We start from the raw sequence: 12,349 nt of genomic DNA, 5'->3' as shown, positions 1-12,349 counted from the left end.
GTGGCGGCGGCGGCGACCACGACGGCGGCCGGTGACGGGCACAGCGCCGGGGGTGAGTCCCGGGGACGCTAGCCCCTGCGGAACCGGAAGTGCCGGGCTAGTGAGGTGGGAGGGGAGAGTGACCTCTAGGGAAGGGGGTACCGCGGAGGGGAGGAGGTTAAGGCCCTCTCCCTCCTCCGGCTCCGTGGGCCCCCGAAACGGACGGCCGCGGAGTCCGGAGAGCCGTGGCCACCGGGCCTCGGAACCGGTTGGTGCCGTGGTGCCGTGCTGCCCGGTTGCGGAGCCGCCGCCCCTTCCGTCCCCGGCCCGCGATTCTCTCCGGGCCGGCGGGCCCTGCCTGGTTTTCTGGCCCAGGGGTTTGTCAGCTCGGCTGCGGAGTGGGGACCGTATCCCTGTCCCCTTTCTCCGCTCCATAGCTCAGGCCCCTGGCCCAACACTCGGCTGATACTTATTTTGGTCAGAGCTTCGTCCAGTGGTTACCTGTTCTTTCTCCCGTCCACCCGCTGCTTCTCCCTACCCCCCCACCGGCCAGGTGCTCCATGTCTCAAGTACTTTGTACTTTTTACAAGTGGGAGCTTAAATGTGTTTGACAGTATTTTATCTGTAGGAGTCTTATTCATAGACAGGTCTAAAGTTCCTCAACCACTTGGCCAAATGAAACCACTGAAATGAGAAGCTAGGAAGTGACTAAAGTTATTAGAAGCAGTCGTAGAATCACATACATGATCCATTGCAGGCCAGTTTTGGCCTCTTGGGTTTGCTTCCTGGTTAATGCCATCTTGTCCAGGGTAATCTGAGGTTTGCATCTCCATCCTTTGATCCCAGTACGTGTCTGCTCTATATCCGACATCTCTTCTGTCTCCTGACAGCGTATAAATTCGCCTAATGTGTGTAAGAATCTGTCGACAGGTGCTTGGGTACCTGCCTCAGCCCGTGATGGCAATACTCTTAAACTTCGGCTGTGGTATTTGCCTCATAATTTATGTGCCTTCTTCTGTATGGCCTCTCCATTGCAGTAGATTCAAGTCTACTGTACTGTGCTACAAATGCTTAGTTATTAGAACAGATAATACGTGTGCTGTCAGTGGCACTGTGAACCTTAACTAAAGCCTTCAAACTGCATATCCTAAATTGTTTGTTTTATAAGATTTTTGTTGTTGTTTTGGGACAGGACCTCTCTACATAGCCTTGGCTGGCCTGGAACTCACTTTGTAGACCAAGCTGACCTCGAACTCACAGAGGGCTGCCCGCTTTTGCCTCCTAGTGCTGGGATTGAAGGTGTGGGCTACCATACCCGGCTCGGTGTTTGTTTTACACTACGTATTTTCACTCCGCGATCCCCCCCACCCAGTCAGCGTGTGTCATATACATTCTTGTGCACTTGACTGAGCCCGCTGTGGATCCACAGAGCGTGACTGATGAACCACACTCACCCTTCCGGTTTCGTGCCTTCTCTTTCTGCACCACATCCCTTTGCTGGAACTTGGTGTGCTCTTATTTATACCTAATCCATTATTTTATCTTGTCCCTTCTAATATCTTAACATTTCAGATGACGGTCCCATTCATATCTCAGTATGTGGTTCCAAAACTGCATGGCCTTCCATGACTGCTGTACCATGGCAGTATTAGTCTGTGTGGCTTTTATTGTGTAGTGGGATCTGCAGCAGTACAGGGTTCAAACTGATGAACTAACTTTACATAAAATTTAAGTAATGTAATTTTCCTTTGGAGTTTTGAGGAAAACATTTTAATAGTACTGTACAGATCAAGAATTTTTCTTGTTCCAGTTAATAATGATACTTAGGCCTAAATTCAGCAAACAGAAATAATCATAAAATCAGGACTAAATAGGATCTGGTTTTTAGGACCATGAGAACTTATTATAATCTTTGGGTTTTCATTCTAATGTTGCTTGCCTGCTCCCCCCCCCCTTTTTTTTTGTTTTAAACTTTAAGCCTTACTATGTAGCCCTGGCTGTCTTGGAAGCTATACATACCAGAGTGGTTTGGATTCTCAGAGCGATCCACCTGCCTCTGCCTTCTGAGTACTGAGATTAATGGTGTTCACCACCATTCCTTTGCCTTCTGAGTTCTAGATAAGAGAAGAAGTTATAAATCTCAGGACATATTTGATGTTTTTTTTTTTTTTTTGGTTTTTCAAGACAGGGTTTCTCAGTGGCTTTGGAGCCTGTCCTGGATCTAGCTCTGTAGACCAGGCATATTTGATGTTTTTAATAGCTGCTGTTGGTATCAAGTAGTATAATACTTGAGCAATGGCGCTGCTTCTTTCACTTAAAGTTTTTTTTGTTTTATTTTGTTTTGTTTTTCGAGACAGGGTTTCTTTGTAGTTATCAAGCCTGTCCTGGAACTAGCTCTTGTAGACCATGCTGGCCTCGAACTCAGAGATCCGCCTGCCTCTGCCTCCTGAGTGCTGTGGTTAAAGGCCTGAGCCACCACTGCCTGCTAAAATTCTGACTTAAGCAAAAATCTTGGTCTGTCGATCCTAAGTTATCATTAGGCATATGGTGTGGTAGAAAGGGTTTATGTCAGCATAACCCTTATGTCTTGGGTTCTGAACCTGGCTACCCAGGTGATTCAGTGGAAATGGCTTCAGGCCTTCTCTAGCCCTCAATTTTACAGAATAGGATAAGGGACTCTGTCACCAGATAATGTGGGTAAAGTGCTTTGAGATCACAGATGAAAGCATCCTGTAGAATTAAGGTGCCGGTGTTGTGTTGTTACTGTGACCAACAGAAATAATTGCTACTCTAATCATACTGGATTATGAGCAGCTTAGTTTGCCTCCTAATAGGCCTGTGTTAGGAGTTAAAAATTAGTGAATTTGGAAGAAAATGACCAATCCCTTTGTTGCATTGAGTTTCTCATAGAGAATATTTCGTCTCTTGGTGCGAGATCGTTTCTTACCCAGGACCCATAGATGATTACAAAAGGCCAAAAATTGAACTTCTGCTTATGTGGTATTGTCGCTAAAAGGCATAAGCATAGAGAGACACAAAAAGGAAATGATAGTTGCTGTCCTATTTTTAAGCTTCCTTTCTTCATTGTGGGAATAAATATTCTCTTTGTCCGAAGAGAAATATCTGTTTTAGTAGTGCCCTTGTTTGTTTTTAGGCTTTATATTCTTGGTATGCAATGTTACTGCACTTTAGTCAGGAGAGATGGGCTTATAAGAGCGAGTCCTTGGATGACCTTAGGGCAGATAAAACTAGGTTCTCCTTCTTCCAAACAGAGTAGCCCTTAAAAAGGTGAAGGACTCTGAATATATTTTCTTTCCATTTAGAGTTCCTATCCACATACATAGAAGTGAAGTCTTTCTTATAAAAGGCACTTTTTAGTAGTTGCTTGTTGGGGCTTTAGCCTTGGGGTTCTTAAATACCATGAAAGAATTTCTTTGATAAAAATATTTGGTTTTCTCCAGGTAAAGCACCATATCCCAGTTAAATTCTGCATCAAGGAAGCCCAAGATTGAAGACAAAGATCAGAGGCACTGACTAACCTGGAAACAGGGACATCTTTGGAACTTTCTCTACAGTAATCTTTCAAACTATCACCAGGTGAAATCGATTTCATGTTACTCTGCTTATTGAAAGAACATGGCTTCAAGGATTTTAAATTTCCTTTTAGTTTTTCATGAACTCTCTGGGAAAAGAAGCCCTTAAAGGGCTTGGGAAAAAGAAGAAGAGATTGAAAACGGACAATACCGCTGTCTGTTTTTCTCCCCCTTCAAAGAAAAGGATTTACAAGTCAACCCCGTAACAGCTGTTGTCCAGCTTCGGCCACCAGGAGAGAAGTAAATAAAATACAGTCACCATTGCCAGACAGCGCTGGTGAAGCCAGGTGTGAGAGTGGTGCCGAGGAGACTGCCGAAAGGGACGAGGACTGCAGCGAAAGATCGGCTTTCTTCAAAGCTGAAGGGACCCCAAGTTCCTTCTGGGATTAAAATAGAATCGTAGTGCACGCCTCTTAGGTGGAAGTGTGGTGTTGTGGAGGGGCTCTCGTATCTCCCCAGAAGAGCTAAAGCTTCCTGCCCCTTCTTTTTGAAGACCTGCCTCCATCCATGAGCTTCACCTTGATCTGCTTGGCTCTCCATGTTTTCCACCTGCAGCTGTTTGCCTGCATACAGCCTACTGTTTGTCTTCAAGTTTTAAGTTGTACAAGTTGTGCTTCTTAGTCTCCTTTTCTGCTTTATTCTGGGGAGGTGTTATTGATCATTTGAAATCACCTTTCCCCCTCCCATGTGCTTTCCTTCATTTGAGATCTTTTGACCTTTATTTTTGTTTGGGAGGGGGAAGGGTGATAATTTTGCATTTTTCTGTTTTCCCCAGTTTCTTTCCTCTCTGTTTCCCTCATCCCATTTTCTTGTCTGTTCTGCCGCTGTGTGGGCCTGGGCTATGCGGCAGGGCACATCTTTCATCAGAGCTCCAACATGCCCGCAGAGTCTGGAAAGAGGTTCAAACCCAGCAAGTATGTACCGGTCTCAGCAGCCGCCATATTCCTAGTGGGAGCTACAACACTCTTCTTTGCCTTTACGTGAGTTTTCTCCATCAGTGGCACGTGGGGGTGGGAGGGCCATGCCATGGAAAGTGAAGACTGTTGTTTCTTAGTTTCATAGTTATTCGGAAGGCCAGTACTCTATTGGTGTTTCCTACTTCCCTCTCCTTCCTGTCCTTTGGACTCATAGATGTTTTCATGATTTCGGAAAACACCTTCAGAGAGGCTTGAAGTTTAAATGAGAGAAAGAGAATTGGATTAGACTTAAATCTTTTTTCCCTTTGTTTTTTTTGAGTCAGAGTCTCTCTACAGAGCCCTGGCTATCCTAGAACTTTCTATGTAGAACAGACTGGCCTTGAACTCAAATAGAACCTCCTGTCTCTGCCTTTCAAGTGCGGGGATCGCCAGGCTGTGCTGACTTAAGTCTTTTCAAATAGTCAGTCATACCTGGGATGTCTGAGCCACATACTAGAGATTGTGGAACCTGAGTACCTCAGAGAGGTTTTTCTTTTTCTTTTTGCTGGCCTGGAGTTCCCTAAGTAGATCAGTTGACTTCAAATTTGTGTTGATATTTCCTCTGCCTCCTGAATTCTGTCTGGGGTTTTAGACTTTTCTTTTAATATTTATTTATTTATTCATTTATTTTTTGAAGCTGGCCTTGAACTCCACCTGGGTGGTGTGCCACCACCGCCTGGCCTGTAGATGTGTTTTTACCATGCTATGCCGTAATTGGTTTTGAGATTTGAGAATTTTGAGACATGATCTTCCTGCCTTGGCCTTCTGAGCACTGTGAGAATTGATTTAAGTTATGCTAATGAGATAGTTTTGGTTTATAGTGTAACCAGGATGCTTTTCTCTTTACTTCTAAGAGCTAAGGCCTGGAGACAGGAAAGACTGTGCTTTATTTAGGGAGAAAGAGCTAGGAGAGCTGTTTGCATTAGTTTCCACTGAAAGGAGTTGGAGTTTTTGTGCTCTTTAGTTCTGATGGGAAAGGTAGTTGGCATTCAAAGATACCTACCTCACTTAGAGCAAATACACTTGTTTTACCGGAAGAGACTGAATTTCCCCTTTTCCTGTCCCCAGTGTGGTAGCTGTGGCCACCTAGCCAGTCTATTTTCTGTTAGGAATTTGTAATGAGCCTGTACTAGCCTTCTGAGCTTTATACTGTTGAGTCACCTCTTGGAGTGGTCTCTTTTTTTGTGTAACTTGTTTGCTGCCTTTGATATGTTGAGTAGCAGAAGGAGGGTATCTTCTTTGGTATCAGAACGTGCTCTGATTTTTGCTACCTTTGTGCTTTAGTAGCAGTTGTGCTGGGTCAGGAGAGGTCCGTGACTGGATCAGGCTCATACCTTTAGGCCTACCTAATGGGAATGCCCATTTCCCTTTGGGAGTCAAGCTCTTGGAGTAGCTAAAGTATTCAGCGGAGTAAGTGGTTTTCTCTTTCAAACTGTTGTTGAGATCAGACATGCAGAATCCTTATTTTTAATTTGTTAATCTGGAACCATTGAAGTGCTTGGCTTGTTATACCAGTTTGTCCACAAAGAATTGTCCTGACAGGCATTGTCTTACTGATAGTTGAAGCTATTTAACCTACTTTTTCATCCCTTGGTGCCTGTTGAGTTGGGTCCCTCTTTATTTCATGTTGTCAGCTGCAGCAAAAGTTGTTTGTAGTGCTCCAGGGTCTTGTGCATGGTAGCTGGGTGTTTTGAACACTAAACTCCATCCTTACCTTGGGGGAAAAGTAGAAGATGTTATTAACTCTATTTGGAATTTCTGTTTCTAAAACAAATTTAAGAACGCCTTAAATTGTAGATGAGAGCCCCCATCATTAATCTCTACAGAGTAAGTTAATGGGCTCCTGTTTCTCACCAAAGTCTCACATGTTCACCCTGTAGAGTCGAGTCGTAAGCACTCTGTTGATTGTACTTTTATCACCTAACTGGATTTGTTTGTTTTTGGTGCCCTCAGAGGCCAGAAAGGGTGTTGGATACCTAGGAGCCGGAGTTACATAGGTTTATGAGTGCCATGTGGATGATGGGAATCCACAGTTATGGAAGACCAATAGCTTTAATCACTGGGCTGTCTGCATCCCCACCACCTAGCTCTTGCTACCTCTGAAAGTCTTCTCTCTTTTCCATCTGACTCAGGTGTCTCCTCTGTAAGCTAACTTTTGAGCCATTTTTTTTTTTTTTTTTTTTTTTTTTTTTTTTTTTTTTTTTTTTTTTTTCCAAAACAGGGTTTTTCTGTGGTTTTGGGGCCTGTCCTGGAACTAGCTCTTGTAGACCAGGCTGACTTTGAACTCAACAGAGCTCTGCCTGCCTCTGCCTCCCGAGTGCTGGGATTAAAGGTGTGTACCACCCCTGCCTGTCTGAGGCACCATTCTTAAGAATGGGCTTTTTTGCATTCCCCCTTTGAGATTCAGTTCCTTGGATAGTTTTAGAACTATGTGCCCTGTACAAAAGAGTTCATGGCTTCGAATGGAGAGGTAAAGAAGGCTCTTTTTGAGCGCAGTTCCGTGGGGTCATAAATCTTTACTGCTCTGTCACCTGCCTGTTCTTTTCACTAGGTTTCAAGTGGCTCTTACATCAGTCCAGGTCCCAGGTGATAATTACTCTGGGACCTGGAGGACTGGGAGCAGGAGGAAGAGTTCCTTTCAGCTGGCAGACATAATTAGTGGAGGCATGTAGGCTTCAGCTAATTAGGAACAATTTACCCTCCGTGCTGCTTTGTTAAGTAGGGAAAGCTATGAACAGAAATTACCAGTTAGGTCTGGTCATCAAAGAAATAATGATGCTTTTCTGCCCCAGAGAAGTCTGCAAAGAGTAGTTGAGGTTCTACGTAGAGTTGATCCTCTGACTTCATTTGTTCAGACAGGAGTGGCAAATATTCTGCCTTAATTCATTTCTCTCTTCGCTCTTTGGGTAGGAGAGTATCTGCTTAAGTAAACACACCCTTTCCTGGTTGGGTACTAGAATTTGCATCTAAGATAACGCATCTGGGTCCCATCTGTCATAGTTTAATACTTTTTGTTGTTTGTTTATTGAGACAGGGTTTCTCTGTAACCCTGGCTGCCTGGAACTCACTCTGTAGACCAGGTTGGCCTCAAACTCAGAGATCCACCTTCCTCTGCCTCCTGAGTGCTGTGACTAAAGGCATATACCACCACCGGCCATCTGTTTTTGTTTTTTTTTTTGTTTGTTTGTTTTCTAAGACAAATCCTCACTATGTAGCCCTGGTTGGTTTGGAACTTATTGTGCAGATTAGGCTGACCTCAGATTTATAGACATCTGCCTGCCTTTGCTTTCTGAGTATTGGGATTAAAGGTGGGTATCACCATGCCTGGCTTTGTAGGTCAGGAGACTGAGTTTGATACTTTGTTAATGTTTCTGGATCTCAGTTTTTCCTTCTGTCTATAAAGAAGTTGGACTGGAGCAGTTTATTTCAGCTGTAAACTTTCCTGGATGGCATCTAACATGGACTTTCAGTACATAAAACAAACAGTAGGAATGCTGTGATTCAGATGAGACGAATTTAATAAATCCAGCTGCTGGTGCCTCTTTTTTTTTTTTTGTTTTTGTTTTTGTTTTTCGAGACAGGGTTTCTCTGTGGCTTTGGAGCCTGTCCTGGAACTAGGTCTGTAGACCAGGCTGGTCTCGAACTCACAGAGATCCGCCTGCCTCTGCCTCCTGAGTGCTGGGATTAAAGGCGTGGGCCACCATCGCCCTGCTGGTGCTTCTGTCTTTACTGTCCCCGGGTGCCGCAGAGCTCCTGGCAGCACTATGGGTATCAATCACTACATTGATCTTCCCGAAAGTGTCCTTTGGTGCAGTCTCAACTTTCTGTTTCTTAAGTTGGGGAGAAGAGGTAGGGGATTTACCTGTTTTTGGTAAAATAAAAAGCAGGTTAGAAATCCAGACACTTGGGGCTGGAGAGATGGCTCAGCGGTTAAGAGCATTGCCTGCTCTTCCAAAGGTCCTGAATTCAATTCCCAGCAACCACATGGTGGCTCGCAACCATCTGTGGTGGGGTCTGGTGCCCTCTTCTGGCCTGCAGGCATACACGCAGGAAGAGTATTGTATACATAATAAATAAATAAATAATTAAAAAAAAAAGAAATGCAGACACTTTCCAGTATCCTGTCCATGGCACAGCTCACTCCCTTTTAGTTCCAGCATCAGGTCCCTTCCTACTTTTCTGTCTACAGGTTTAGGCGACCTCTGTGACTTCTTCTTCTCTTCCCTTTTGTTCCTGTGGAGGTGTCAGCACCTGATTTTAGTGGGAACAGTCTTGTGATCTGCGGAGGCTCATTGAGCAGTGGTTGCTCCTTTCCTTCCCACACGGTTTTCCTCATCTAGGAGTAAGTGCCCAGGTCCTGCAGCACACATGGCTCAGCTGCTGGAAATCACAGGGTCTAGAAGTACAAAAGAGCACAGGTTTTAAGAGATACCTGTGAACCTGTCTGAGGACAAAATGTTTTCCCATGGAATTTTGAAGAAAGCATTCCTTGATGAAATTCTCAGCAGGAAATGGGACGTTCATTCCAGTCTTCTCATCAAGGAACACTGATGGTCAAGCAGTGAGCTAGGCTTGGGTGGAATGCATGGGCCTTGGCTGTAAGTGTGCTTGACTCTCTAGTGCCTCAGCTGGGGATGGGATGATACTAAGCTTGCTAGTGGAGCTGGAGTGACAGCCGATGACAGTGATAATGGTTTCCCGTGTCTTCTGTTTGGTGAATCCTCAATGCTATATATGCTAGTTCAAGACTCGTAGCAGAGCATGCCATGTGTCTGTCTCAGCCTCTGGGTGGGAAAGAGAACAACCTGTCCCAAACAAAGACAAAAAGAGCAGAATTTAGCATCTTTACAGACATTCCCCTTCATTTTCATGTGTGTATTATGCAACGGAAGCAGCAAGCTTAAGAGTTTCTTGTGAACTGAGACAGGATTAAAATCTACAACCTGACTGGCTTTTTCTTTCTAGGAACTTAGCTTTTTCTTTTGTGTAGTAGAAAGAGCTAGGAAGGCTAGGGAAACAGGGTTTCAGGAGTGTGTACATTGAAGCCCCCACTTCCCTTTTTACTTGGCATTGAAAATAGGCATAATGAATGGGTGGGCAGAAGAACCTGTTCTACCTGGGGTGGTTTATGTCTGGGAATCCCATCAGTGAGTCAGCCTTCTGGGCTGCAGCCACTCCCTAAGCTCTGCGCTCTGTGATTATTACTTACAGAGTTCAGGACAAGTCCTGACTTCTCTCCTTAGCTCTGGCTGCACCTCTCTCTATCAAAGGCAGTCGATTCAAACAGACAATTGTGGTGGTCATCTTGGAATCTGGCGTAGTGCTAAGGCAGTTGAAAAGCTTTTTCTCAAGACAAGGAGAATATAGGCTGTGGCTGGAACAGTCTTTGCTCACAGACGGTTGAGGTGGATTGTCTCCAGCTACAGTCCCGGGGCTAGAAGCAGTAGGTCTGTGAGTGTGGTAGATACTGTTCATGAAGGGGAATGATTTGAATGTGTCAGACATGCTGCCAGTGTGGGAACGGTCTTTATTTGGCAGTCCATACACTCAGTTCCACGATTATACATTCACTGAGACGTGCTGTTAGAGATTGAGAGGTGAAGTTTGGCAGGATACAAGGAGTTAGGTGATTTGTTTAAGTTGGAAATGAAACTGAAGAAAGGGAGGATCTAGAAGACCGGGAGTTGAGGTAGGTATGGTGGCGCAGCCTGTAACTCAGGCACAGCCGGTCACTCAGGAGGCTGAGCCAGGCAGGGATGCTAAGAGTTGTAAAGTTAGCGTCAAGGTGCATAGTAAGTTCTAGGCTAGAGTAGGCCACACAAAGAGGCTCTCTCTCAAAAAAACAAAAACAGACTGGCGGGCTGGGGAGAAGAGACAGACTCACTGGACTCAGATGAGGGCTGTGGTGGTCGGTTCTAAGGACCTCGGTGCTCTACAGTTAGCTTGTTCTCCTCTAATTATCTTCCAGGCTGGAGGAGTGAAGTGAGTCACCTTTCTCTTCCTCCTCAGGCGGAAACTGAAGGGACAGCTAAGTACCAGGGAGGGGCCCTGACCTGGGCGACTGGTTTTCAGTTTCTCTCCTTTCGTCGTAAGAAACCTAGGAAATAGGCTTTGCAGTAGGGTCCTGCAGGGACTCTTCCTTCTTAAACTCTGCTCCAACTCATGCCAAGATATGAGAAATCTTTTCTCAATCAAGAGTTCAGAGGAAGAAGCTTTATAGAGGACTTTGCGTGTTAATAGTGTGGAATTCTGGCTGAAGGGATGTTTTCACTTTGATATCTGTCTCTGTTATTTTGGTTTCCAATTCTGTGTAGCCCAATAAAGAGATGTAATGATTTTATTGATGTTTACTATCTGCAAAGCCTGGCACATAAATAGTATTTACTTTAAATTTTTAAATGGATGGCTGAATTTGAAAAACTAAATAGTGGAGAAAGAAAATTGTGTCTCATTGGTTTATTTATGTCTTACTACAAAGCTCACTGCTTCTAAATAGTCTTGGATCACTACTTACAGTTGTGTTTTTAGTTTGAATGGGGACTGACCACCTTTCCTGACTCTTGAGAATTAGTATTCCAGACTTGAATGTTGTCTAATATCCTAGGCCTGTCTTTTTCTTCATCAAACTCTTCCTATCTTCTGACTGTCAGGGTAAAAGGGACAGATGCTGTCCTGATTCTGGAGATTAAATTCTTGGCCACAAAGCAGATTAGGGTATTTAGCCACTGTCTTGTGGTGCGCAGGAAGTTCTCTCTGAGCTGAAATGGAAATAAGACCAAGACAGATAAAGTAAGGTTCAGAGCCGAAGTCTGAGCTCCTGGGCACCAGCAGAGAAAGGCAGCCCTTCTATTAAGAGTTAGGTCCTGAAAGAAGATGAACTCAGACTTACATGAGCACTCCTCTTTTTTCCTTGGTGTCTAAAGCATGTCTCTTGATTTGAATGCTGCGAATACTAGACATGTATGCCCAGTTTTTCCCCCAAAGAAAGAGTTAGAATTTCTTTGATCTGAAGTTCTCTAATTTTTCCTCTCTTGTTCTTTGCTCCATCTTAGATGTCAGAAGTCTAGTTCTTTGTCCTTTATGTTTTTATGGAATGCTTCACAAATTTGTATGTCATTCTTGCATACAGGCCATAATCTAATATTATTTAAATTTTAGCATATGTGCTGCCAAAGTGAACACAGTTTTTGTCTGTAGAGCCCACGCTGACCTTGAACTGGCAGTTGTATGTGTTCAGATGTGCACTAGTGTGCCTGACTTAATTTTTGTGTTCTGATAGACATTTTCATCTGTATTATTATTACTATTATTTTGGTTTTTCAAGACAGGGTTTCTCTGTAACAAGCCTGACTATCCTGGAATTCACTTTGTCGACCAGGCTGGCCTCGAACTTAGAGACCCACCTGCCTCAGCCTCCTGAGTGCTGGAACTAAAGGCATGTGCCACCACACACAGCATTATATTATATTATATTTTCAATTCTCAACCATTATAATTAGCCTCTAGATAGCTGACAGTGGAGAAACCTAACATAGTTGAGATTGTTCCAAAGTTAACTGAAGAAGGATGGGGAGCTAGAGAGGCAGGTGGAATCCACATTCTTTGGGCTATTGTGCAGGTCAGTAGGACATGGATCCAGAAACCGTAGGTTGCTCCAGAGACAAGACTGTAGCTGAAGCCGGGCGGTGGTGGCACACGCCTTTAATCCCAGCACTCGGGAGGCAGAGGCAGGGGGATCTCTGTGAGTTCGAGACCAGCCTGGTCTACAAGAGCTAGTTCCAGGACAGGCTCCAAAACCACAGAGAAACCCTGTCTCGAAAA

At 44.4% G+C, this 12,349-nt stretch overlaps 1 protein-coding gene across 1 annotated transcript in view; it reads left to right on the top strand.

Moving 5' to 3' along the window:
* Positions 1-12,349, top strand: part of Zdhhc5 (zinc finger DHHC-type containing 5) — a 27,351-nt gene continuing 15,002 nt past the window's right edge. The window contains exons 1-2 of the mRNA XM_005346670.2: positions 1-52; positions 3,441-4,552. Coding sequence (XP_005346727.1) covers positions 4,449-4,552 — 104 coding nt within the window. The 5' untranslated portion in view covers positions 1-52; positions 3,441-4,448. The remainder of the gene's footprint in view (positions 53-3,440; positions 4,553-12,349) is intronic.

Source organism: Microtus ochrogaster, chromosome 4 (genome assembly GCF_000317375.1).
Source record: "Microtus ochrogaster isolate Prairie Vole_2 chromosome 4, MicOch1.0, whole genome shotgun sequence".
NCBI classification, from domain to species: domain Eukaryota; kingdom Metazoa; phylum Chordata; class Mammalia; order Rodentia; family Cricetidae; genus Microtus; species Microtus ochrogaster.
The sequence above is the reverse complement of the archived record's forward strand: the minus strand, read 5'-3'. Positions and strand labels throughout refer to the sequence as shown.